At 42.2% G+C, this 27,955-nt stretch overlaps 1 protein-coding gene across 2 annotated transcripts in view; it reads right to left on the bottom strand.

Annotated features, from left to right (window-relative positions):
* Positions 1-27,955, bottom strand: part of PTDSS1 (phosphatidylserine synthase 1) — a 70,683-nt gene that overhangs the window by 24,549 nt on the left and 18,179 nt on the right. Inside the window, exons 3-8 of one of the 2 annotated variants that reach the window (XM_025394084.1) lie at positions 24,025-24,069; positions 21,026-21,150; positions 12,873-13,031; positions 8,322-8,473; positions 3,961-4,102; positions 1,784-1,896 (exon numbers count right to left, since the gene is read on the bottom strand). In XM_025394084.1, the coding sequence (XP_025249869.1) occupies positions 1,784-1,896; positions 3,961-4,102; positions 8,322-8,473; positions 12,873-13,031; positions 21,026-21,150; positions 24,025-24,069 (736 nt within the window). The remainder of the gene's footprint in view (positions 1-1,783; positions 1,897-3,960; positions 4,103-8,321; positions 8,474-12,872; positions 13,032-21,025; positions 21,151-24,024; positions 24,070-27,955) is intronic. The other variant, XM_025394085.1, reaches the window with a different exon arrangement.

Here is a 27,955-nt window from a genome sequence, read left to right as displayed (position 1 = left end):
CTAATTATAAAGAATGTAGCTTTTCCTCTAACTTCATATTGTCATGACTTAATATGTCTTGACCATTTTAGCTACTTTACCCTCTAACTGGACCCATTTCCTTACATTGTACTTTATATTATCAGATTAAAAGCATGTTCACTCAAATATCTTCTCAAAGCAGATTCGTGTGAAAGTCTAATAAAGAAGGAAGAAGCTGGAGATGTGGTGTGTACGATTTACACTGAAGCCTCTAAACTCTCCTTTTAGGACCTAACATTTGCTAAATGGGGTGGCTATGTTAAAATCCATTAGCAGCACGTCCATCTTTCCAAGTAATTTGTCAAAGAACCTCCTTACATGGGAACTGCCTCAAACAGTGTTAAGGGCACAGGAAGTGCCTGATTTTTTAAACAAAGAGAGTTGTGGAGAAATCCATAGGGTATTATAAAATTTTGAGGATCTCTCAAGAGTTCAAAACATTGGATTTTTAGTGTCTAGTTTTTGTTTTGAAATGTTTAATACTGAAATTTTATGATAAATCATACGTAATTTGCTATTCTGTTCTAAGAAGAAACTTCTTTCCATTCTTACTTTATTGATTGCTCTTAATTTTATGAAAGAGCTGCAGTGAATCTTTTCTGAAAAAATTGTAAAGTCTCAAATTAAATTACATGTTAAATGGGGACTCTAAACCATTAAGAAAAAACAGGATTTATGAGATAATGACTGCAATAGACCACTGATCTAGGAAGTTTCAAAGGGCTGCTGGCTTACCCACTCTTCTTTTCCATTCTGGTCATAACAAAAAGAACAGATGGGAATGTTAGGCTTAACTCCTCAGGACTTGGACGTGTCTTACTTGGTTTGTTGAATCCAGGATCTGGAGTGGTTTTTTTTGGTTTTTTTTTTTGGTAATAATGAATGATAACAAGAAGAGGTGCTGGCTGGAAGGTCTGTTTGACCAAGGTGTGGATCTACTGTCCTTGGCAAGTAAGGCCTGCTGCTTGTGGGGTTTGCAAGCACATTAAAAATAATGAAATAAGCAATCTTACAGCTTCTGAAAAGCTAACTCTTTTAATTGCTTAGATTATATTTGTACCTTTGGCAGATTTTTGGTCTTGCTACTCTTTAATGCCAGTATTCCATATTAGTTATAAAACCCAAATGCCGTTTCTAAATAGGAAAAATGAAACAAATGAAAATGCTTGCTTTGAACCGCACTGGGACCAGCCTACTTGAGGGATGGTGTCTGAATAAGCCTCACCTCTAGGGCCCCACATGAATCCAGGGGATAATGGCGGGAACACCCAAGCTTATCTCAGTTGTCCTGGAGGACTGCAGGAAGGGTCTTTTTAAAAGGAAATTAAATTAATTGGGTCTGAAAAAGCTAAAAGCCTCATTCAAAAAATAATGTCATTTATGACTTCAGTTCTACCATAAAAACGTTTGCATTTTTCCAGTAATCTCATTTTTAAAAAACTCAGCATCACTATGCTGTTATTTTTTTCTAATATGATGTTATAGGAGAAAAAAGATCAGCAGTCCAAGACTGTAAAGGAATCTGATGATAATGGATAGTACTATTGGTGTGGTGTTGATCAAGTGCTTCCCTTTTTTAAAGTCTGGTTAATGTTACTGACATCTGAGAACAAAACATTTTCTTCATATTCTGGATGTATAATTCTTTATGATGATATTTTCATGAAAAATCTGCTAGTTTATGTGACTTTCCTTATGCTAAACAGGACAATCTAAAGCAAGTTAATGTTCTCATATGACAGTCGGGCTTGTGCAGAATTACCTCACTGTGGGAGCCGTGATGCCACCAATAAAGAGAATTCTACCCCAACTTAATGGATGACTGGCTTGGAACACAAAGATATGCTTCAAGAAGAAGGTATTCAACTCAGTCAGCTGAAAAAGACGGAGAAATTAGTCAACCTGGTACCTCATGCTAATTCAAAATCCTCTATTCTTTAAATAGACATTCTACAATTAGAAATAATTGGTATGTTCAAAGCATTTTTGGAGAATAGATGTGGTCTTCCAAGGGTTGCTATTCAAACTAGTTAACAGCCAGTACATTATGGGCAGGGACCAATTGGAGGCCCAGGGAGAGGTGGTGGGGGTGGTGAATGGGCACGTAGGGGCACAGGATATCAGCTATTTGTCATGTTTCCTCGTTTGTATTATTGTTACTCAGCTCACACGTGTGATCTACTGGGATAGTCAGGAGAGAAATGCTTTCAGCATACAGAAATCATGAAAGCAAACCTGTGCCACAGAACACCTATGCTGCCGTACAGAAATCAGGCCAGGTCTAAGAGAATTCCCACTGTAGATAAGTAAGCTCTTTAATAATCAAAAGAAGCTTGAGGCCATGCGCAGTGGCTCATGCCTATAATCCCAGCACTTTGGGAGCCCGAGGCAGGCAGATCGCCTGAGGTAAGTTGTTTGAGACCAGCCTGGCCAAAATGGTGAAATCCCATCTCTACTAAAGATACAAAAATTAGCCAGGCGTGGTGGTGGGCGCCTGTAATCCCAGCTACTCAGGAGGCTGAGACAGGAGAATTGCTTGAACCCAGAAGGCAGAGGTTGCAGGCTGCAGTGAGCCGAGATCGTGCCACTGCACTCCAACTTGGGTGACAAGAGTGAAACTCCATCTCAAAAAAAGCAAAAGAAGAAGCTGGAGACACGTCTGAGAGATGACGATGGACTTGTGCAGCACACACCTGGGACAGAGCGGATCCTCTACTAAAGGCAGTCCTTAAAAGTGGGTGTGAAAGGTTGGTCCAAGTTTCAGCTGGGAGCAGTAGTCCTTTTCCCTGAGGTTAGCATCTTCATGCAGTTCATCATGATGAGTAGCACAAAATATCTTGTGGCTGGGACATGGCTGCTCTCTGGCTGGATCCCAGATCCAGGTGTGCTCCATCGCATACCACCAGGTGGTTCCACCCTAGCAGCACTATACTACCCTCCTTGACAAATCCAATCATTCTTCCTTCTAATAAAAGAAAGCTTCTGCTTTCCATGACATTGGGCCTGATAAGGCAAAGCTTAATCCCAACCCATCTACGGTCCTGTTTTTAAAGGTACTGACCTCTCCAAACCATGGTGACTACTTACTTAACTATTCACATACACTTCTGTATGCATAAACTCCACTTATTGAGATGGGTATTGTCTCTGTGTGAACAAGGAAGATCGTCTGTCCTAAAAGTGACATCTGCTAATGTTTTCCTTATGTTGGGAGTATTTTGTGTTTATGTGTCCAAAACATGATTTCTGATGATTCTGAAAGATCCTCTTCAGGCAAAAGCTGGTTTCTCTTGGCTACTCTCCAAAAGTTGTGAAACAACCTGGGGCCAGGAGCATCAGAAAAAATTGCTGTCAGTCAGAAACACAGATGCTTCATAATCTTTTGCCAAGACCCTGGGCTGTCGGAATCACTTCCGTCGTGAAGTGGGCCACTTGGAAATACAGCTGCTCTCCACGGAGGACAACACTCTGGAGGACTCCGCAAAATGCTCCAATTCCCTGGCACTCATTTAGCACCCTACAGATTACCCAAAGTGGTCACAGCTGAGGAACAATTTTAACCAATAAACACTAAATTAGGAATGTAAGAAAAGCCTTCTCATTTGTTCCTTTGGTCTTAAAAATGATCATTCTAAAAAGCAATCCAATGCCTAACTCATTGGATGATGGATGCTAGACACAATTTATTTCATGGAATCTAACCTGTTTCTAATTTGTAATTCAAAGATCCATATTTTAAAGCTGTCTTCACAATGAGGCAAGACCTTAGGCATCATAATATCACTTTGCTTAATTATTCTACATGCCAGCTGCAGAATATTATATCTTGTAAAGTATGGCGCTGAAAAGCAATGTAAACTAACGTTAACTCTAAATTCCTAAGAAGTTTTTATTTTAGTCTTTGTTTTCCTCCCAACTTCTAGGCATCGGAAAAAATACCTGCCAGATGATCATGAAAAGGTACACTCCGGCTACTCTCTGAAAAGAAGATTTGGGGTCAAACCATCGAACATAGGTCCAGCTAGCAGGAGTGAACTGCAGCACAGCTCTCTTGATCTTCCCAGTGGTGGTATGAATGTCCCTGTAAGAAGAGAATGGCTCCAGTGAAAATCCAGAGATAAGGCAGGGGGAAAAACAAACCACAAGAAAAAAATCCTGTGCGCTGATGATTTTTATAACAAATGCTCAGGACAAAGAGACTGCTTTTTATTTGAATTGTGTCTCAAAAGTCTCTCTATTTATACAGGTAAAGCAGGTGACAGAAGCACACTCAATGGGGAATTGTACTGATGACAGGCACATGGCAGCAAGGAGACTGTTCTCACCCACCGCTTCTCTCCCAGGTAAAACTGCACACACTCCGTATTCTTGCATCACCCACATCACTTCTTTACCCTATTTCTTCCCCAGAGCAGTAAACACTTTGGGTTGATGAACAGTGATATTTAACCCTTCTTCATTTTCATCCTCAAAATTACTCAAAAGTTTCATACACCCATGAAAGAACTAAACAGTTCTATAATTTACAAATGTGGACATTAAGGCTCAGAGACAGCAAGTGGCTGCCACACTCAGCATTAGGGGTGGGTGTAGATTCCAGCCCTTCCTGTCCTAGTCCAGGAGAGCCAAAACCCAAGGTATAATAAATACTATTTAATAACTGGTAATGAGTCTTTAATTCCACAAATATTTATTTCATGAACTTTCATGTCTCCAACATTGTGCTAAGTGCTTGGAGGCACAAGCACCAACCAGTCAGGCCTTCTGTTCTACCGGATGGGAGCAGGGAGAGTGATAGGAAACCAGGGCTGTTCCTTCATCCACCCACCTATCCACCAACAAACTCTACTGAGAAAACATCACAGCAAGAAGATCTGCGGCACACTGGCAGCGAAAAATAGAGACCATCCAAAAATAAACAAGAACTACAAAAGACTTATACTGTAAAAATAGCAAAGTGCATAGAAAGACTGAAAAGAAAATGGGAATAAGTAGAGATGCAGCGTGATCAAGAATCAGGATATTTAATACAGCAAAGAAGTTAATTCAACTTAATCTGTATTCATTTATACATTTAATATTACTTTAAAAAACCACCAACATGAGTTTTTGTTGTTGTTTATTAGTTGGCCTTATGTCTTGGGAACTTGACAAAATGATTCTGAAGTCAAATTTCAAGAATAAACATAAGAAAACAAGGAAGTATATTGAAGTGAAGTATATTGTAGCAGTGTTTAAGAAAGCAGACATCCTGAGGCCAGGCGCGGTGGCTCATGCCTCTAATCCCAGAACTTTAGGAGGCCAAGGCTGGCAGATCACTTGAGGTCAGGAGTTTGAGACCAGCCTGGCCAACATGGTGAAACCCTGTCTCTACTAAAAATACAAAAATTAGCCAGGTGTGATGGCAGGTGCCTGTAGTCCCAGCTATTCAGGAGGCTGAGGCAGGAGAATCGCTTGAACCTGGGAGACGGAGGTTGCAGTGAGCTGAGATTGTGCCACTGCACTCCAGCCTGTGCGACAGACTCTGTCTCAAAAATAACAACAACAACAACAACAAAAAGGAAAGCAGACATCCTGGTGCAAATTCAGACTCAGCTGCTTGCTAGCTATGTGTCCTTAGGCAAATTACTAAACCTAAGCCTCAGTATCGCATCATTCCTAAAATGAAGAGAATAACAGTGTCTACCCCCAGGACTGATGCAAGGCTCAAATGAGATACTGCTTGTGAAGCTTGCTTGGAGCAATACTTGAAGCATGGCTACTATTTTTGTTAGGTTAAATGCTGTCTTAAATATATTAAAAAGTGACTGGGCATGACGGCTCATGCCTGTAATCCCAGCACTTTAGGAGGCTGGGGTCGAGACTAGCCAGGCCAACATGGAGAAACCCTGTCTCTACTAACAATACAAAAATTAGCTGGGTGTGGTGGTGCATGCCTGTAATGCTAGCTGTGAATTACAGGCACTGGGGAGGCTGACGCAGGATAACTGCTTAAACCCGGGAAGTGGAGGCTGCAGTGAGTCGAGATTGCACCATTGCACCCCAACCTGGGCAAAAGAGCAAGACTCTTGTCTCAAAAAAATAAATACATAAAAATTAGAATTAAAATTAAATATATTAAAAAGTGTCCTTGCAAGTCAGTGACCAGAGAAAGGTTTAGTAATAAAAGGGATGGGGAAAACTGGTTAACCAATGGAAAAAACATTGTGAAATCTCCTCCTTACATCATATACCAAAATAAATTTAAGACAGATTAAACACTTAAAACAAGAAAAACCATTAAAGAACTAGAAGAAAGGCCGGGCGCGATGCTTCACGCCTGTAATCCCAGCACTTTGGGAGGCTGAGGCGGGTGGATCACCTAAGATCAGAAGTTCGAGACCAGCCTGACCAACACAGAGAAACCCCGTCTCTACTAAAATACAAAAAAAAAAAAAAATTGGCTGGACGTGGTGGCTAATCCCAGCTACTTGGGAGGCTGAGGCAGGAGAATCGCTTGAACCTGGAAGGCAGAGGGTGCGGTGAGCCGAGATCATGCCATTGCACTCCAACCTGGGCAACAAGAGTGAAACTCTGTCTCAAAAAACAAACAAACAAAACTAGAAACTACAAGAAAATACTAGTTAAAATTTACCTAAACAAAAAGATTAACAGTATTTTTGATGTTTAAATAAAAAATCCACCACAAACTAGTTTAAAAGGGGATGACAGGCTGGGCATGGTGGCTCACGCCTATAATCCCAACACTCTGAGATGCCGAGGCGAGTGATAACCTGAGGCCAGGAGTTTGAGACCAGCCTGGCCAACATGGTGAAACCCCATCTCTACTAAAACCCCATCTCTACTAAAAACAAAAATTAGCCAGGCGTGGTGGCATGCGCCTGAAGTCCCAGCTACTTGGGAGGCTGAGGCAGGAGAATTGCTTGAACCCGGGAGGCGGAGGCTGCAGTGAGCTGAGATTGCACCACTGCACTCTAGCCTGGGCGACAGAGCGAGACTCCATCTCAAAAAAACAAACCAAAAAAACAGGATGACAAAATGGAAAATAAAGTCACATTTATGGCAAAGTCTTAATAAGCTTAATCTATAGAAAGCACAAATAAAAGAGGGTAAATCTGATAGAAATTGATAGAAATCCAGTATCACAATTTTATGTGCGATAAATTTGACAAAGGTTTAAAAATGCAGTTCAAGGCAATAGTGAAATGGATACACATATATATTACAGGTGAGATTATAAATTGGTACACTCTATTTCTAAGAATTTGTTTACCAAAAAAAACAAGACGATGCACACTAAGATATATGTCCAAGAATGATCACTCCAGTCTTCTTTATAAAAGCAAAACTTTGAAACAACTAAAGGCCCATAAAATGGAACTGGTTAAATACTACATGGTTTATCTGTATGTTGAAGTACAAAGAAGCCCTTTAAAATCATGTTTTAGAAGAATATTTAATGATGGGGGAAAATGCTATTTTGTTATATAAAGTAAACACAGTTTTAAACACAATTGAAGCAACCACAGCTTTCATTATCACTGTCATTATTCTTCCTTATCAATGGCATGATTCCTGCTGCAAACTGAGAAGCAAGTTTAACAAAGCAGGATAAAGCAATGCCGGCAGTGTGACTGTCTTCCACTGGAAGCACAGTGGGGCATGCAACTTAAAACTAGTCAGAGAACTTCCTGGGTGGCAAGTGAGCTGAGTCAGCGAAGAAAAGGATGATCAGGCTGGCCTATGGGTACACAGGCCAAGTCTCAGGTGAAGAGAGGGGAGCATGTGCACAAACAGACCCTCGGGTGCCTAGGAGGGTATAGAGAAAGGATCTCCCTACTGGGGCAATGGATGTATGACCATAACCAAAGACCATGAGAAGCCATCACAGGGGAATGACATGATTAATCTGATGTTTTCAAAAAGATCACTCAAGCAATGTTGTGGGAAGGACTGGAGGACTTAACCTGGAAACAGACGAATTGATCCAGGGATAGGAGTCTGAATGACGGCTGAGGCAGTTGGGATAAAAGAGGGGGTAGATTTGAGAAATCTTTTGAATTAAGAGGATGGTGTTAGGACCCCCTGAATACATAGGGTGAGAAAGAGAAAATCATAAATGTTTGAGCATTTTCTGAACAAATGCTTGAAATCAGGTTTATAATCATTTATGAGTTTCAGTTATTAACATGGAATTTATTCCTTATCATCAAAGACCATACTAAAATGGATTCCTACCAAAACAATTAAATATATGTCATGAAAACCTGTGACTAATATCCAAAAAGAAGGCAACTCACTTGAAGCTTGCCCAGTGGTAAGTCCTCATCTCTAAAAACCGGCAAACGACCATGCCCAGCCAAATACCACCGCCATTGCACAACAGGATGTCCAGAATCACTTGATCCCACCAGCACTCGGCAAAATTGGGGAGGAGATGCATGAAGAAGAGCTGAGAAACACAAGAACCCATGGTTGAAATAATAAACAAAACTGGGTTACCATGCATATAGATACATTTCCTTTTTAATAATACATTATTTCAGAAGAAGTCGTTGACATTTCATTTTTTCCTAATGTATAGAAAATAACCAACAGTAACAGGTTCTGCAATCTGTTTCTTATTTTTTATATTGCAGATGGCTTGCAAACAAACAGCACATATCCAAACAGTTCTTCTCTTTTTGACACAGGGCTTTAAAGAAAGGATGGTCTCTCCTGAAAAATACTACCACTTAATTACCTTGGCTAACGACAACATGACAAGAATCTGGGAGGGGAAAAGGAGAAAAGTTTCCAACCCTGACAACAAAGCATTGTCATAATTCTCAAAATTAGCAGCTTGAGAATTCAAGTTGTGCATTTCAAAAATATCCCCTAGATATTTAGGTAAAACACTGAGTAAGTTGTAAAAGAACAGTTAGCTCTTGATGACACGATGTAGGAAGCATGACAGTTTAATAGGAAATCTCACACCAACTGATTCACAATAATGACAATCTTTTATTAAGTGCCCATTGATGTGCAAGGTGGTGAGAGAAAAGGAAGTCAAGGGTTTTGATTTCAAGGGGAGGAGTCAGATGTTGTATTTTTGGGTTTTTTTTTTTTGAGACAGAGTCTTGCTCTGTTGCCCAGGCTGGAGTGCAGTGGTGCGATCTTGGCTCACTGCAACCTCTGGCTACCGGGTTCAAGCAATTCTCCTGCCTCAGCCTCCCAAGTAGCTGGGATTATAGGCACACACCACCACGCCCACTAATTTTTGTATTTTTAGTTGAGCCAGAGTTTCACTATGTTGCCCAGGCTGGTCTCAAACTCCTGACCTCATGATCCGCCTGCCTCGGCCTCCCAAAGTGCTAGGATCAGATGTTTATCCAGATAAACAGAACCACAAGATATGATAGACTGAGGAAAGTGTTACAATGGTGACATACATGGAGTATGGTGGAAAAAACATGCTTTCTGACTGAGGCTGAAGGTTCCTTTGGCCTCTGGAACTTTCCTGGAGAGAGCTTCTGCAAGAAAGATATATTGGAGGGGGAACATTAAGGACAAGAATGACTGATTTCATGAGATGGAGATGAAGATGTGGGCATTCCAGGAAAGGGAAACAGTAAGATCAAGGGTGGAACAGAAGTCCTCTGGAAATCAATTTGTCCAAAACAAAGGACGTATCTGCTGTGTTCAGAACAGCATGCCCTGCTGTGTGAAGGTCCCGTGTAAGGAGGTGAAATTATTAAGACAATGGCTGGGAGTTCTCTGGAAAGAGACAAGCCTGTAATTATAAACCTTTGAAGCAATATAATAAATACCACAAAGATAAAACAGTATTCATGAAAGCATTTTGTAAGCTATAAACAAATTATAAATATGAGGAATTTTTTGTTCTTAATGAACCTGCTGTCAAGAAGCTACAGAGTAGCTGCTGCATGTGATGGCTTGTGGCTGCATTCTTAACCCTGGGGGCCTGGTACTACCCTTGAAGTGTATTCCCAGGTTCCAAGCCACGAGATGGAATCTTAACTCTTGTCCTTAGAGAAGAGAGAAACTTCAGCAGAAGTCCATGACACATATTTGCTGAAAGAAAACTATGCAAGAGAAAGTGGGATGTGGAGGACATCCTCCAGCCTAAGAAACTTTCCTTGAAGGTACCAGGTTCTGGGGGTGAGATGGGCCCCCCACAGACCCAAGCCCAAGGAGGAGGGGGCTGCATTCCTTCATTCACTATAGATTTGTGGAGCATCTGCCGCGTAGAAGGCAAAGTCCTTGGGTCTGGGAATACACAGGCATGGGCCTGCCCTCTTGAGGCACAAGGTTTAGCAGAAGAGACAATTATCAAGTATCTAACATGTGAGGAGCATTTCAAAGGAGAGTGGCGAGGTGTTCTATTTCCAGCTGTAGGAAGATGGAGCACAGTTACTGGAGGGGCAGGGAAAGCCTTCCGGAGCTGAGCTCTGGAGACAGCTTGTTAGCAGGTGAAGGGCGAGAAGAGAGGGAAGAGCAGTGGGGAGGACTCTGCGGCAGGGAAGACAGCAGAGGCGGCTGCAGCACCAAGGGCAAAAATGAGGCATGATGAGGCTGAGGCTGCAGGCAGGGGCCGGTGAACCTGGAGCCTCGTAGGCAGGGTTGGAAGTTTGGATTCTATTTTAAGAGTAATGGAGGCCTGGCACGGTGGCTCACACCTGTAATCCCAGCACTTTGGGAGGCTGAGGGAGGCGGATCACTTGAGGTCAGGAGTTAAGAGACCAGCCTGGCCAACATGGTGAAACCCCATCTCCACTAAAAATTAAAAATTAGCTGGGTGTGGTGGCGCACGCCTGTAATCCCAGCTACTTGGGAGGTTGAGGCAAGAGAATCGCTTGAGCCCAGGAGGTGGAGGTTGCAGTGAGCCGAGATCGCACCACTGCACTCCAGTCTGGGTAACAAAGTAAGACTCTGTATCAAAAAAGAGTAATGGACAAACACTAAAGAGCTCTGAGTAGGAAAGAGCCTTGGTCTGGTGGGGTCTAAAGAGGATCATTTGGCAATAAACAGTGAAGAGACAAGCAACTCAGACGGAGATGACCGTGGATTAGAGACAAGTGGGAGCAGAGGTCTGAAGAGACATCAGTGGACAACTGGGTGCTTAGAAGACTCTATAGAAATCTATAGGGCCTGGCGACCACAGGCACTGGAAAGTAGGGAAAGAAGGTACAGCAGATGCCGAGTCTGCAGTGCAAGCAGGAAGCAAGTGAGGCCGACAAGGGCCAAGTGCCTGACACAAGCCCATGCAGCAGCCGGGTTCCAAAGACGCTTGGAATTCAGAGGCGGAATGTGGTGTAAGGGCAGGAATGTGGGCTTCACATCTGGAATCCAATCCTGGCTCACCTAAGGAAGCAAGGCAGTGCGCTCTAGCGCCCCCATCTGTACAGTGGGAATCTGTATACACCGCCTTTCCTGGTTTGTTGTGAGGACTTAGAAGGCATATGTAAAGTGTTGGGCACTATTATGGATCGGTTGAGTTGTGTCCTCTCAAAGTTCCAGTGTTGAAGCCCTAACCTCCAATACCTCAGAATTTGAGCTTATTTGGAGATAGAGTCATTGGAGAGGTATAGGGAGTACAGTGAGTTGCTAATCCAATATGACCTGTATCCTTATAAAAGGGAATGCTCGTGTGTCCTTATGAAAAACACATGGGACTGGACACGGTGGCTCACGCCTGTAATCCCAGCACTTTGGGAGGCTGAGGCAGGCAGATCATGAGGACAGGAGATTGAGACCATCCTGGCTAACATGGTGAAACCCCATCTCTACTAAAAATACAAAAAATTAGCTGGGTGTGGTGGCGCACGCCTGTAGTCCCAGCTACTTGGGAGGCTGAGGCAGGGGTCACTTGAACCCTCCGGGAGGCGGAGGTTGCAGTGAGATGAGATCGCGCCACCGCACTCCAGCCTGGGCGACAGAGCGAGACTCCATCTCAAAAAAGAAAAAAAAAAAAAGAACACCATGAAGCCTCAGACATGCACAGGGAGAACGCCACGTGACCACGAAGGGGCCATGCATCAACAAGCCCAGGGACCACGACTGCCAGCAAACCACAAAGATAGAGGAGGAGCCTGGAACAAATGCTCCAAAAGGCCCCAGGGGGAACCAGTCCTGCCAATGCCTTGATCTTGGACTTCTGGCCTCCAGAACAGTGAGAGGCACATTAACGGAAGCCACATCTAGCTGGCACACGTCTGTAAGTTAGGGTCAGGACAATGATGAGCATGGAGAAGTATACTGTGCATGTGGCCAAATGCTGTTCACTGGGAATGATTAAGAATAATAGAACAATAAAGAGGTAGTTCCCAAAATTTCATTTTGCTAATAGTTTTTCAAGACTATAATTCTTTTATTAAGGAAATGCAACAAACTTTTGATTACTGACATATTAGAGCTAACATTTAGAATCCATTTTGCAGCTACCAAATACCCTGGATGCTCTTATAGTACTTGAACACACAATTCTATTATCTCAAACTGGAAGCTAGTTAGTAGGTCAACTGATCTATTGAATTCTAAGCAGATCTCCTCATTCCCATTTATTTGTCTTACTTGGAATTTTAACTTCATTCTTTAGCTTTATTTCATTTGTTTCTCTTTAACACTTGCAGGACCAAGGTACACTTTATTAAGTTAACAAGGAGGTTTTTTTTAATATTTGCTTGTTTTTTAAACAGAAGTATAAAATATTGTTATGGGATGGTTTAAATACATTTTGTACCACAGGGGCTGGAGAATGGATTAACCGACTGTTAACGGACATACTTTTTCCTATATATAACCTACACACACGGCACAGTCTGGGAAACCCCCAATGCCCTCCTTCTTACCTCAGTCAGCTCCCAGGTAATACTGATTGTCCAGCAGAGACCGTAACTACGGATCAGCAAGGCCTTCATGGCCCAGCCCCAGAAATGTCCAAATGCAAATATATCAAAGTGGCTGATAATCCTCTCCCAGGTGATCACATGGCAGTTCACAGCATACTCCTATTTAAAATAAAAAAGTGAATAATTAGTGAAACTCTAGAAATCAACTTGCTTCCAGGATTCCGCCGGTAAATGAAAAGAACAGATATGACCTTGACAACTAATAAGTCCTGCTCAGTAAAAAAAAGAGAAAGTTTTAATAACTTAAGGGTCTTGAGGGAAAATGGACAAGTATTTGAGTTTATAAATCAAAACTGCTTTGCTGTGAATTGCAAAAGCTGCATTAAAATGAGAAGCAAAATAATTTTACAAAGGCTCAACATATCCTAAAGAGGTGGTATGACATAGATCATGTCATCTGACCACAGGGCAACAATATTAAAGCCAGTAACTAAAGCACAAATACAAGATTCCCAATAGATTTGGAAATTTAAACACACATTTCTAAATATCATGGATTAAAGAAGAAATCATAATATAATTTTTTTAATGTGCCATAATGATAATGAAAATATACCATGTACAAATTGAACTTTAGAGGAAAATGTAAAGCCTTAAATAGTTATGCTAGAAAAAAGAAGAAAAGCACCCAACTTCAGTAATTAAAAGAACAGAGAACTCCCCTCCCCCAAAATATATCAGATACTACATAATTTAAATATTAAAAATTACAAAGCTTTTAAGAATTTTGGTTCCATTTCTAGTATCTTTGTTTTTGATTATACATATTTCTAAGTAATTTAATATCTTATCATATGACTGCATGACAATATGATAATATAACATTTATCGGGAATCTCCACATTTCACATCCTTTCTTCCCAAAATTAATTTGATAGGCAGTAGTAAGAGTTGGCAAATATTCACCCCCTATTATCAGCCAGCTGAAAAAAATTCCTATAAACTATAATAGTTTTAAGTTCCAGAAATACTTCCTGAGAGCAAAAGAGCTTCCCTGTCTCTTCTGAAACCCACCACACATCAGATTTCCTTCTCAGATAAAATGCGTTTCAACTTGCAAAGCTGAACAAACATTTTTAAGAATTCTATTTTTTGAGAACTAGTATGATGTGAGATTATGCTATGTAAATGGGAAATCTGGAGAAAGGAGGATAAAATTCAATACGGATGAGTCAAGATAAGGCTTAAAAAAAAACAAACTGCCCTGCAATAAGATGAAAAGTCTCTTCCCGGACTCTGGAACAGCACGTTCTTGTCACAGAGAATCGCAGGCTGACAGAGGGAAATGCCCTTAGGCTGAAGCAGGTTATATATTAGGTTAAGGAGCATGGCCACGTCCCATCAACTCAAATGTCTCAACCACCCCACCCTCTTCTTTACTCTGGAATACACTGTATAGAGTTAGATAAGGAAGGGATACGATCTGTTTTTAGAAGGCAACTCTTAAAGTAATCACAGCTTGCAGAGAACTCTGGAGGCCTTTATACTCTATTAAGTATTTCTACGCTTTGACATGTGGGAAGGCACTTTAAAAATCATAAAGACCAATCCATCTATTTGCAGTATAGTTAGTAATGAACAGATTTGCCAGTTATCCCCTTCGTAAGACTCGAGGTCCTGGTCCCGGAAGGGCCACAGGGCACTGCCGTTTAAAGCAGCCAAAGAGCTGCGTGCAGGCAGAACCCTGGAAACCAGGAGGAACAGGCTTTAACCGAAGACAGCGGAGAGCTGAAGCCTGGAAAGGGGGTCAAGTGGACAATGTCTGTGAGCAAAATATGGGTAAAGACAGATTCTGCTGACCTCCTAACTGCTCCTAGGCTGATCTTGGCAACCCTACCCTCTGCCTCGCTTGCTGGACACCTAACCAAATACCAAGTCCTATTCATTTTACCTCCCCAGGTTGTTCTTTTATCCATCTCGCTGCCACTATTATTTCTTGCTTAGACTTCCGTAATAACAGCTTTCAAAAACTGTGGAATGTGTCAGGCATATAACAAAGTATAGATGATGCTATAATAAGCACCTGGGCATTCACATCCAGCTTCAGACTACAGAGAGATCTTGAAAATCATCATCAGATCATGGAATGTGCATGCATGTGTGTAAGGGTGTCTGGGGCAGGAGGGCGGGGAGAAAGGGGTTGGGTAGCATGCCCGTCCCAGTGCAGAAGGATCTCCACTACTGCACACACCGGGTCTCCAGCCCAACTATCTGTTCACTCCTCTCTGGGGCAGTTGCTGACTTTGGAAGAAGAAAGAGATCCAACCTCTTTTGGGTCCTCTTTGGAAATTACCTGCCTACAGACAGCACAGGTTCTCATCAGCTCCCCCAGCCATGCAGCAACTTTTATGGGTCAGGCCCTGCTTTGTAGAAGAAGCTTGTGGTTGTCTAATGGGCGAGGGGAAGCCAGGCTTGCTTAATTCAGCCCAGGTCTAAAGCCATCTGCTCCACTGAGCTCTTACAGGAAGAAATCATCTGAGATTTTGAACTCTTGTTTCTGTTTCCAAACTCCACTAGAAATGGAGGTATTATTGATTGACCTCCTAAAACATCAACACAGGTCATGTAGCTCCTCTGCTTCTAAACCTTCCATGGCCTTTTCGTACATTTAGAATAACCCAAACTCCTCATCCCAGCTGGCTCAGCCCTGGCCGCCTCCTTAGCCTCAGGCAGGGCCCTCTGCCTTGTGATCCCTACACTCCTTCTGTACCAGACTGGTCCCAGCTCCCCACACCCCCAATCAGGGCCTCTGCACAGGCTGTCCCCTTTGTAACGATTGTGCTTCCTTGAATCTATGACATGCCTTTTTCACACTGTATTGTTTAGAGAATTAGGGTGACTATTTCAATATATTACAATGTGTAGCACTTTCAATGTAAGGTTTCTTTTTCTTTTTTCTTTTTTTTTTTGAGACAGAGTCTCACCCTGTTGCCTAGGCTGTAGTGCAGTGGCGCAATCTCAGCTCACTGCAACCTCTGCCTTCCGGGTTCAAATGATTCCCCTGTCTCAGCCTCCCGAGTAGCTGGGATTACAGGCGCATGCCACCACACCTGGCTAATTTTTGTATTTTTAGTAGAGACAGGGTTTCACCATGTTGGTCTCAAACATGGTCTCAAACACCAGGCTGGTCTCAAACTCCTGACCTTGTGATCCACCCACCTGGGCCTCCCAAAGTGCTGTGATTACAGGCATGAGCCACCATGCCCAGCCCAAGATTTCTTTTTTTCTCCTCCAAAAAGTCATACCTATAATTGATGATGCATCTTAAAATTGATGTTGACCTCGCAAAACCATGACCAACCTTCACATTACAAAAAGAGAGACCACCAGACACTGTGTGCCTCCTAGTGTGATACGTAGCACTAGCTATGAAGCAGTCCCACTGTAAAAACTGATCTGGAATCTAGAATCTCATCCAGTCCCTACACCTGAGTTCTACTTTATAGAAGATACAGGGGGACAAAAAGAACATGTTAAATGATGATATTGCAAATGCAGCTGCAAAATCCAGATGTGAAAAACCCTATAGAGTAAAGCAATGTGGTTTCTTTGACAAATAAACTTTCAGGAAATGATGAGGGGGAATTACAGATGAAAACAGATTTAAAAGACACATCAACTACAATGTGTAAACCTTGTCTGGATCCTATTTTGAATAAATCAACTGTACAGAACATTTACGAAGCAACTACAGAAATGTGAACACTCACTGTGTACTGTTCACTGTTCAGTGGTTATGCTAAAAAAAAAAAAGAAAAGCCCATCTATTTTAGGTTTAATTTCTGAGAACTGTTTCAAAATAATCCAGGATGTGGAATGAAAAGGTAAAATAAGTTTGGGCCTGTGTCAATAATACTGACACTGGGTGATGGATACATGAGGTTATAGATTCTCTCTACTCTTGCACAGGTTTAAAATTTTTCATAATAAAATTCTAAAAAGCTGTTGAAATTGTCTTAGGGTTCAACAGCCAACAATTATTGGTTTAATTTGCCTTCTTGTGGACTCCAAGCTCCAAGAGGACAGGGAACATGCCCACCCTCTCCCCAACTCCCTCCAGCATGGGACGGTGTCTTATGAAGAAGAAAAGCGGGGTCAGCATTAATTCGCCAAAGACTGCTGCTTCAAGACAACCCAGTCTACAAACTTGTCTGAAATTTAAAGACATATTTTTGAATACAATCAATATTTTAAAATGCAGCAACTTTTCAATTACACAAACAAACTGCCTCTAATAGGATTTCAGTGATCCAATTTATCATATTTATAATATTATAATATTAATTCTAAGGGATTTATAATATTTTATAAATATTTATATTTATAATATTTTACGAATATTTGTATATTATATAATATTTTATAATATTAATTTATAATATTGATTCTAAGAGAAAATGAAGTCTGAGTCTCAATGTGTGATACCAGGCATGGACCATGGTCTATCAAGATTAGGAATGGGTAGCAGCATGAAGGAGTGGAGAGAGTAGGGACTCTCGGAAGCCAGGAATTATAGACCTGTCTTGCATAAAGGAACCACTAATGAATAGGTCCTTAGAATTGCAAAAGACAACTTTAAAGAAGTATAAAGGGATGGGATTAGAGATGAAGAAGATGAGGCTGTTTTAGCACCAGTTAGAACTCTACAAGCTGAACACAGCCTCGTGCTTTACTTTGGCAAGAAAAATTTAGCCAATACTTGAAAACTAGAGTTTAAAAGCCAGGTTCAGCTACTTGGGGGCTGTAACTGTGACATCTGGATGTCTCTGTGAGATCAAATTCCTAAGAAAGCCAGGTGTCAAGAGCATTATTATTCGATTCAATCTCCTCCTACTAGCTGTGAGAACTGGATCAACAGAGGCACACAAGCACATCCACCTGCAAGTCAGTTTACTTTGCAATGTGACCACTTTTGCTCAAAAATGCAAGAAAGATGTTTAGGAAAATATTACATTTGGGATCTTTCTCCCAATTTCTATTTCCTAAGGCTCCTGTGAGCATCAAAGCACTTATTTTTATGACTATATACTGGAAGCACACTCCAAATGGAAAGTACAGGTTTTGACGCCAGAGAGATCCATCGGCTTGTGTTTTCAGTGAGATATTGAATTTTAAGCTTCCATCTCCTCCTCTATAAAATGGTGATATGAACATCTAGCATGCATGCATGAGGCTTACGTAGAATATAAAGTGCCCTGCACAGTGTCTGACAAATAGACAATTCATAATAAATAACTGCCATTATCCTCATAACCGTCATCTGCATTATCATCATCATGATAGGCTAAGATCTTAGTCAACCTCTGCCATTCTCTCCCTTAGAGTAAAAATATTCCAAAACAGACTTTCTCCCCTGAGACTGATAAATAATTTCTGGCATTCTTATTTTAGCTTTAAGCATATCCCTTAAAAAATTTACAGATAACAATCTTTAAATACCACTCTAAGAAGGATTTCACCAGTGTCACTATGGGGGAATGATTATTTCTTGAACCTTTTATTAAGTCCCTTTGTATTACTTCTTGTTTGTCAAAGGAAGCCCATCTATGGCCCAAATTCCTGTTCTCCTTTTCAGAAAAGAATTAACCTATACCAAATGTTGGGATTAAAAAACATTGGAAATGAACATATTATTATATAAAATAGTGTGATACTGTGATTCATAATAAATAAATAATTTGGTCCTTGTCTCCAGTTCCTGGCCCAGAGCTCCTGAAACCCTTGCAATTTTCCTGACCAATAGGGGTGCCAGGTGCATCTTTTGTTCTAATATCTGTTATTTGACCCCAGTTACTGACAGAGTTCCTAATCCCTTGGAGTTTCCTGGGTGATAGGAGCATCTTTTGTTCTAATGAGGTGACTTGGTAACTTCCTGGGTGGGGGCTGGTTATCAGAAAGACCAAACCATGATTAGAAGCCTAGAACTTTCAGTCCCACCTTCCATCTTCTGGGAAGGAGAGCAAGACTGGAGACTGAGTTAAAAATTGATCATGGCGGGCTGAGCGCAGTGGCTTACGCCTGTAATCCCAGCACTTTGGGAGGGCAAATTACCTGAGGTCAGGAGTTTGAGACCAGCCTGGCCAACATGGTGAAACCCAGTCTCTACTAAAAATACAAAAATTAGCTGGGCATAGTGGCGGGCGCCTGTAGTCCCAGCTATTTGGGAGGCTGAGGCAGGAGAATTGCTTGAACCAGGGAGGTGGAGGTTACAGTGAGCCGAGATTATGCCACTACACTCCAGCCTGGGGGACAGAGTGAGACTCTGTCTTTAAAAAATTAAAAAATAAAATAAAAAAATAAAAATTGATCATGGGCCAGGTGTAGTGGCTCACGTCTGTAATTTCAGCACTTTGGGAGGCTGAGATGGGTGGATCACTCAAGGTCAGGAGTTCGACACCAGCCTGGTCAACATGTTAAAACCCTGTCTCTACTAAAAATACAAAATTAGCCAAGTGTGGTGGCACATGCCTGTAATCCCAGTTCCTCAGGAGGCTGAGGCAGGAGAATCCTTTGAACCTGGGAGGCCAAGATTGCAGTGAGCTGAGATCATGCCACTGTGCTCCAGCCTGGACGACAGAGTGAGGCGCCATCTCAAAAAAAAAAAAAAAAAAAAAAAGGCCAAGCGTGGTGGCTTATGCCTGTAATCCCTGCATTCTGGGAGGCCGAGGCAGGCAGATCATTTGGGGTCAGGAGTTCGAGACCAGCCTGGTCAACATGGTGAGACCACCATCTCTACTAAAAACACAAAAGTTAGCTGGGTGTAGTGGCAAGTGCCTATAATCCTAGCTATTCGGGAGGCTGAGCCAGGAAAATTGCTTGAACCTCGGAGACAGAGGCTGCAGTGAGCCGAGATTGTGCCACTGCACTCCAGCCTAGGCAACAGAGTGAGACTCTGTGTCAAAAAAAAAAAAAAAAAAAAGTTCAAGCCTATGTGATAGTCTCCGTAAAAATCTCTGAACTCTCGGGTTCAGAGTTTCCAGGTTAGTGAACACATCCACACGCTGGGAGGGTGGTGTACCCCAGCACCACAGAGACAGAAGCTTCTGTCCTCAGGACTCTGCTGGACCTCGCCCTAGGTACCTCTCCATCTGGCCGTTCACCTGTATCCTGTATCATGTCCTTTACAATAAGCTGGCAAACTTAAATATTTCCCTGAGTTCTGTGAGCCATCATAGCAAATGATCACTCACAAGGAGGATGTTGTGGGAACCCCTGATTTGTAGCTGATTGGTCAGAAGCACAGATGACAGCCTGGACTTGCGAGTGGCATCTGAAATGTGGGCAGTCTTATGGAACTGGGCCCTTAACTAGTGGGATCTGATGCTAACTCCAGGTGTCAGGAAAGTTGGAGAATTGGTTGGTGTGGGAAAAACCAACACTTCTGGTCACAGAAGCGTTCACCGTCAGTGAAGAGAAAAATAGTTGGTTTTTCCCATATAATTAGTCTCTTCAGTAAAAGCCAAAATAGAGTCGTTTTAGCCAAGAATAAAATTTTTTTGTATGGTTTAATAAAAATAATAGTAACAAATGAAATAGCCTAAATCATTACAACTGGCCTCTCTGTGGCAAGCAGTGGGGCAGGACCAAGGCATCAGGGCCAGAGGGTGCAGGTGCTGAGGGTGACACTGATGGGTGCAGGGGCAGCCGCCGTGACCCAGAGCCTGGGGTGTTGGGAGCACCATGGCAGACCTCGCAGTAGGCCTCACAGATAATGCTACTTTGTTCACTTCACAATAACCCCCAAGTAAGTATTACTATTTTAACTTATAAAAAAATGGAATAATCTAACAAGTACTTTGCCTAAAGTCCCACAACTACCAAGTAACAGAGGCAGAATTCACGCCCAAGGCTGTCTGACGATAAGGTGTGTATTCTTCCTCACAGACCCCTGTGCGTAATGAGAGGATTTCCTTTCCCTGGACTCTATCACCTATGGACAAGCATGCAGTTCAACAACCCTCCCAGAGACCTGGTTTCTAGGTAACTACACAGGAAATATAGAGAAGGAACAATTTAAAATGTCAAGTCTACTACCTCTTACACCCAAGAAAGAATCTACCAGTTTCTCCAAGGGGCCGCTGACAAGTACATACCATGACATCTGCTTCCCTTGTGGCATATCGAAGATTTGGATCTAGCCAATACATGAGAGATTTAACCTGCTCGAAATTCAGGAAGAGTAGGAATACCAGGAACAGGAAGTAGAGCACACTGAGTCCTGAGAGAAACAAAAACATGCTGAAGTTTAGAAGAGATCCAATAGTCAGACACACATTACACATTAGACTCGAATGGCATTGCCAAAACCAGACACTAAGATTGCAGAACAGCCTGTCAAGACTCCTCTTATAATCTGGGATTTCCTTTGATGAGATAGTCTGATACACAGTCCTAATTCAGATTGAGAGGGGTGCATAAAACTATCTCTGAGAAACTGATGCTAACTTAGATTGAGACTTGAAGGACCGTGAGGCAAAGGGTGTGTGGGGTGAGTGTGAGGATCGCACGCGACATTCAGGTAGAGAACGGTGTGCAGGTCGGTTTCTGAAAAGAGAAATGCCTAGGACCCAATATGTGGCTAGAGCACTAGCAGAGAAGGGAATGGAGCAAGGCAGCCCTGAAGTGACAGTCAGGGCTTAAAGGCCACGGCCAACGTTTCAGATTTGATTGTAAGTTAAGTGGGGAAATAAGATGATCTCGGTAACATTTTAAAAAGCCAACTAAGTGGACTGGAGAAGGGCAAGGCTGTGTGTGGACAGTACTACTGGTGTAAGGTTCAAGAGGTGGCCCAGGGCCACTTATTTGAGACTTACACTCCACATTAGCCCTTACAGGCATTATTTCATTGTTCTATCATCTCATAATTGCTATCCTAATAATCACTATGTGTAATTTAAAAAAGAAATGTTAACAACGCACTTTTAGAAGGCAAAAGCCTGTCCAATACATTTTAGAGAGATTTTAGAAACCATCACCAGGGGTTTTGTGGTTTCTCTTTCTCTTGAACCCATTGGAATTAAAATGTTAATGCGGGACATTTAGAGACCGTGATAGAAATGACCTTGGATCACAGCGTCCATCCAAACTTGGCTCAGCGCTAATCTCCAGTGAGCCACTCCAGAGGAGAGCACGTCCATGGCTGGCATGAAATCCACTGGCGCTATGGTGCCAGGCCTTCCAACGGCCACCCCTCTCCAGGCCTCAGGGAGCTCAAAGGAGGCCCGGCTGGTATGTGGCCAGCCCATAATTGTGCATCCTAGGGCCCAGGGAATGCACATTTTTTAGGCAAGTCGATATGAGAACTGCCTTCAGTTTGCTCTTATGCACCACCCATTTTTTACTAATTTTCACCACAAATGCCCCCCACTACACTTTTTAATAATTATGATCCTCTTGAATAATTACATTAGGACAGAAAGAATCTGTGGTACAGGGATTCTCGATCTGGAGTTCTCGGTTGGGCTTCGAGGTATGTGAAGCCCTGGACACTATATGCAGAACCATGCATGGTGAATGTCCATGGGTGCACACATAGGGAATGGTCTATCTATAGGTCTCATCGGATTATCAAAGGGCTCCATGCTCCCAAAAGGCTCTCAGGAAGGAAATAAAACTGCTTATTACCTACCATAGATCATTTGAAATAGGAAGAATTCAGATGTGTCCAACTAGCTGAAAATAACTTATAACTTCAAACAGCACCATTAAATCAATGGGAGGTATGTATGTTATAGCCGGGACTGTCTTTTTGAAAATGTAAATGGAATCAGGTCACTCTGGGAAAAACCCTCCCGTGATTTCCCCCTGCCCTTCATGCCCTGCTCTGTACCCTGGCCCACAGTCCCCATGATTACATCTGTGCCCGATGACTCTCTGACCTCTCTCCTACTCTTCTTCCAGGGCTCACTATGCTTGGGCCACACTGGCCTGGAAGTGGTTTCTAGCTGTGGGCCATTTTAGCAGCTTTTCCCTTTGCCTGGGATGCTCTCCTCCCCCAGAATCTTTGCAGGCTTGGATCCTTCTTTGTATGACAGTTTCAGACTCGGCATCACTCCCTTAGGCCTCCCATCACTTACCAAGCTAAAGCAGACACCAGCTCCTGTCACCTCCCCTGGTCTTAACTAGCTTCCTAATAACTTCGGATAGGTGATATTTTTTGATTACTGATTTGTGTAATAGTTTGTTTACTAACTGTCCTCTGTCTCCAAGTGGAAGGGCAGCTCCTTGAGGGCAGGCTCCTGTCTGTCTGATCTTCCCTGGTGGCTTCAGGGCCCAGAGCAGCACCTGCTACACAGCACATTCATTGAATGGCTGCTGAGTGAAAAGTTCACCAATCAATTCAAAGCGGCTAAGAGTTACCTAGAAGCTCTGAAGACTGAAAGAACAATAGGCAGTCTTTAGCAAAATAGCAATTTCTTAGAGTTCTTGTACATTTTTACGTAACATTACATTTACCAAACCTTAAATGATTCATTTGGTGACTTATTTAGGCCAGATGAAGCCAATATCCAAAGTTCTGAAGATTCATTTTAAATCCATTTAGGTGATTTCACTATTTAGACTACAAAATCAAGTAAAAATAAGACATCCAATATTTATATGCTTATTTGTAACCCTTAGTTTAAATTAGGGTTCTTTGTCAGAAGTCTTTCTCTTTCCGAGTTCTCTCTCATTCATAACACTGAAGAAATTGAATTGCTTTGTTTTCGTTCCCTCCCAGATGCTCACAAGACAAATGTGCTCATAGTAGGTACTTGGGCTTGCACTAGTAAAAACCAATATGAAAACACACAAAGGAAAACTAGAGATATTTGCTTAAGTCAAATCCTGTGTACATTAAGAGACAGCAACATAAGGAGGCATGTGGAGTTGAAACAGTTCACGTGTAAGAGAATTTAAGTCATCATCAACACTTCATTTTGTGTCAAATAATTTTAAGAAACCACGTATATTAGGAACATCAAAAAGTAAAAAGCTAGAATAGTTAAAAAGTTTTAACTATTAAGAGTGGCAAGTAAAAGTCTTAAAGTGATGAACAGAAAAAAAGATTTAAAAAATAGAACAACCTTTTACACTGCTAATGGAAACTCACCAAAAACCATTCGCCATAAGGCTGGATGAGGTCGAGTGAACGGACCTGCAGATAAATAACATTATAAAGTTAGAATGAACTGGTTTCAGAGAAGGCTAAAACTTAAGGTGCTGCTGATCTCCATACAGATAACAATAAGATAAAGCTCTCTACTGTTAAAAGTGTTTTTTGTTTTGTTTTGTTTTGTTTTCTTTGTCACATAAACACTTTGAGGTCAAAGTTTGGTTAAAATGTTTTCTCCACATTATAACAACTGTCACCACAATCATCACAGGCACCACTCTTCACAACAGAGATTTTTTTAAAGCTTTGTCTTGAGAAGTCAGAACGTAATTTCCAATGGAAACAATGTTGTAACAGTGAGTGGGTCACCAGGCCAGGCTTAAGTGTCTGTGATACATATTGTACTTTAACAAGTAAAATGTCCTAGCTGTCCAGGAGCTCAAGGGAAAGAGGTTCTGGACAACACAGTCATCATTGTGTGCGTGCGTTTGCGTGTGTGTGTGTGTGCATATGTGTGTGTGCGGGAGAGAGACAGAGAGAGAGAAAGAGAGAAAGAGACAGAGAGAGAGAGAGAGAGAGACTGAAAAATAACAGAGGAAAAAGAAACACCGTGCGGCTTTTGATTATGACCTGTGCTAACAAAACACCTCGGACATGGCAATCCAGTTCAGACACAAGCAGATTCCACACAACTGAAACAAAAGTCTCATAGGACAAAACTTTCCCTTACGACAAGTGATACGCCAATACTTTCTCTTTTTTCAGTAAAAAAGCAGAAGAGGGAGAAGAAAGCAAGCTGAGCCTTGACCTTACACCTCACAGTTATGGAAAAGCACCATTCTGGTGAGTACCTGTTCTATGCGGGGCTGCCCACGCCTTTTGAACAGCCTTCCTATACTTGCAGAATTTCCAACGTTATGAATCCCATGTCCCCAGGAGAGACACCAGAGCTTGTTTCCCAGCCTTCTTTACAGGTAGGGGTCGGTCTGCAGTGGCACTCATGCCAGTGTTGGCCTCAGGAGCTAGTGACAGTGAAGGGAGTAGGCACAGCTCTCCTCTCTCTGTTTCTCTAGCCCTGGCCAGTAGGGGCAGTAGTCAGGTGGTGGCCATCCAAAGTGGCACTCCCTTAGAATCCATTGCAGAAGTGACACTGGGGCAGACCATAGCCCACGCTCGCTGGGGTTTCCTCCTTAGAACAGTTCTGGGGGTGGTGCCTGTTTCTGGAAGCTCAGACTATGGCTGGTTTCCAAGCAAGCCTATGACACTGTGAGCCACTCCTAGTCTTTAACAGGCTCTTTAATGAGCACAGTCAGCTTCTGTTGCTTGCAATCTTGAATCCTATCTGAGGCAAATATTCCACTGTAATTTTTATTCCTGAATTCATTCTAAAATCATCTATATATTCTTAAAAAGACCACACTGAAACATATTTTAACTACGTTCTTTGGATGAGTCAAGTTCTTATTACGAAAATCAGTTACAAGTACCCCCCACCATTCAAATCTATCAGTTCCTAGGTGGCAGTTCGGATGGTGAGTTTGGTTCATGAGAGACTCTGCTTTATCCAAATGTGTTTGGTTCCTGCGTTTTGGATGGCAGGTAGTGAGAACTCAGATGGTTAGGGGTTTATTGAAAATTCATCTAAATCTGTTTGATTTCTGAGTTCTAATAGTGAGGGCTCAGACAGTAAGGAATACCTATAGTCCTTTTCAAAATCAGCTGCTTCTTTCTCAGAAAGTCACAGTGAAGGTTATAAACCAGGATCCCCCACCAGGTAATATGAAACCATCACCTTTTGTCAAGTCATTGGGAAACTCATGGCTAAAACTGTCATCTTTTCAGTTATTTTCATTTCCAAATACTCTTCTTTACTCATGGTAGGTGATAGCTCTTGACTTGTCACCATAAGTGACTTCTGTATTTTGGTGGCCTCCTGGCTTGCAAATATTACTTCATTTTTATGTTGCAAATAACAACATAAAATTAACCTTTTAGACATAAAATGGGACGTTAGTTTTCTGTATAGTTTCCTCTTATAAGGTTCAACTCTAAAACTGTATGACCTATTATTTGGCTTGTGACAAAATCAGCACTTAAAAATCCTATAATGTTATTCTCAAGAGCAATCATAATGACAGGAGTCAGCAGTACCTTTCTGAGCACTTACTATGCACCAGGCTGTGGAATGAGACACCCCTACACAGTGTTATAAGGACTCAGTGACAAAGGTGTCATCATTACTCCCGCTTTACAGATAAGGATACTGAGGCAGAGGAACCTGCCCCAGGTCATGCAGCTCATGGAATCTACCTTAGTTCCATCAGAGCCTCCTGTGTCACCAGGTTGAGTCGTAAGGAGCACCTGGGGACTTTCCTATGAACTTTCACAGAACTGGGTGAGCTCAGGAAGAGGAGAGGGTTAGAGAGGGTGTCTGAGGGTTGAGCCCGGACTGGTTTCAGAACCAGGAGACTGAGGGGAAAGAAACAAGCTAGGGGTGTTGAGAGCTGATGCAATAGGGGGAAAGGCATGGCGCAGGCTTTACCATAATGTGGAACTGATAAGCTAGCTCAGGAAAAGCAAGACCAGGGAAAGGGCAGGGAACTAATGGCTCTAAAGATAAAAGCCAGGGACCACCCTAATCCAGGGAGGTGGGAACCACTGGTAACTCTTGCCTACAAAAGGTGAGATAAGGCCCTGGAATGTAAGGTGACCCTTTCAGTAACTAACTTCAAAACCCAGTCTAGGTTTGATTTCAACCATCAAATCTTTATGTGAGGCTTGTCATAACTGCCCATGGCCTCCTGGGAAAAAATTCTGAAATTTTTGAAGTGGTATTTTAGAAAGTACATTTTCGTAGCATTATACATTAACAGTGCAATCTTTACCATCAGATAGCAGTAAAAGTATCATTTTACTTTTTCAAAAAAAAAAAAAATCGAGGATGAGGCTGGTGTGTTCTAGATTATAAATCCTGATACTTATGCTCACTAGGTTACCTGCACCTGGCCACTCCAGTCAAGTCACCTTTGCAGAGTCTAAGGGTGTATGTGCCAGGGGTAGGGACACAACTGAGGAGGAGCCCCGCCTTCCACAGCATCACCTGCCCGGCATGAGCCCCACCTGTAGCATCCTATGAACATTCATGTCATCTCAATGCCTTCCTCACAGATCTTGTTTCTCAACAGACTACTGACTACTTTCCCAGTGGTCTTGTTAAGGCAGGCTTCCTTTTCTTCTCTGACCATTGTTATGATTCTGAGGTTATTAGAAGGGCTCCGCCTCATGGTTGCTTTCCACAGGAGTTCCTACTTCTTATCTGTGCTTTATATCCGATTTGATGAAGGTTGCCTGGGAGAATTTGGATCTGTGGTGTGGTTACTTACTCTCTTGCTTATGTTGGAGAATTGGGGAAGACTTCTTAGGGCAGTGGTGCAGCAACAAACGCTGGGTTTTGGTTTTCTTATGAGGGACATTTAAAAACTATGTGTTTTATTTTCTTTATTGTTCCTTCCACCTAGACTACATCATTTTCTTTTTCTTTTCTTTTTTTTTTTTTTTTTTGAGACAGAGTCTCACCCTGTCACCCAGCTGGAGTGCAGTGGTGCGATCTCAGCTCACCGCAGGCTTCGTCTCCCAGATTCAAGTGATTCTCCTGCCTCAGCCTCCCTAGTAGCTGGGATTACAGGTGCGCGCCACCACGCCCAGCTAATTTTTGTATTTTTAGTAGAGACGAGGTTTCACCATGTTGGCCAGGCTGGTCTCAAACGCCTGACCTCAAGTGATCCACCTACCTCAGCCTACCCAAGTGCTGAGATTACAGGTGTCAGCCACCACGCCTGGCCTAAAATACATCATTTTCAATCAGATACTAAGAGCAAAATTAATTTCAAAAGAAATAGAAACCAAATGTCTTCATCATGAGAAGAGC

This window comes from Theropithecus gelada, chromosome 8 (assembly GCF_003255815.1).
Source record: "Theropithecus gelada isolate Dixy chromosome 8, Tgel_1.0, whole genome shotgun sequence".
In the NCBI taxonomy this organism is placed as follows: Eukaryota; Metazoa; Chordata; class Mammalia; order Primates; family Cercopithecidae; genus Theropithecus; species Theropithecus gelada.
This window is presented reverse-complemented; position numbering and strand designations above follow the sequence as displayed.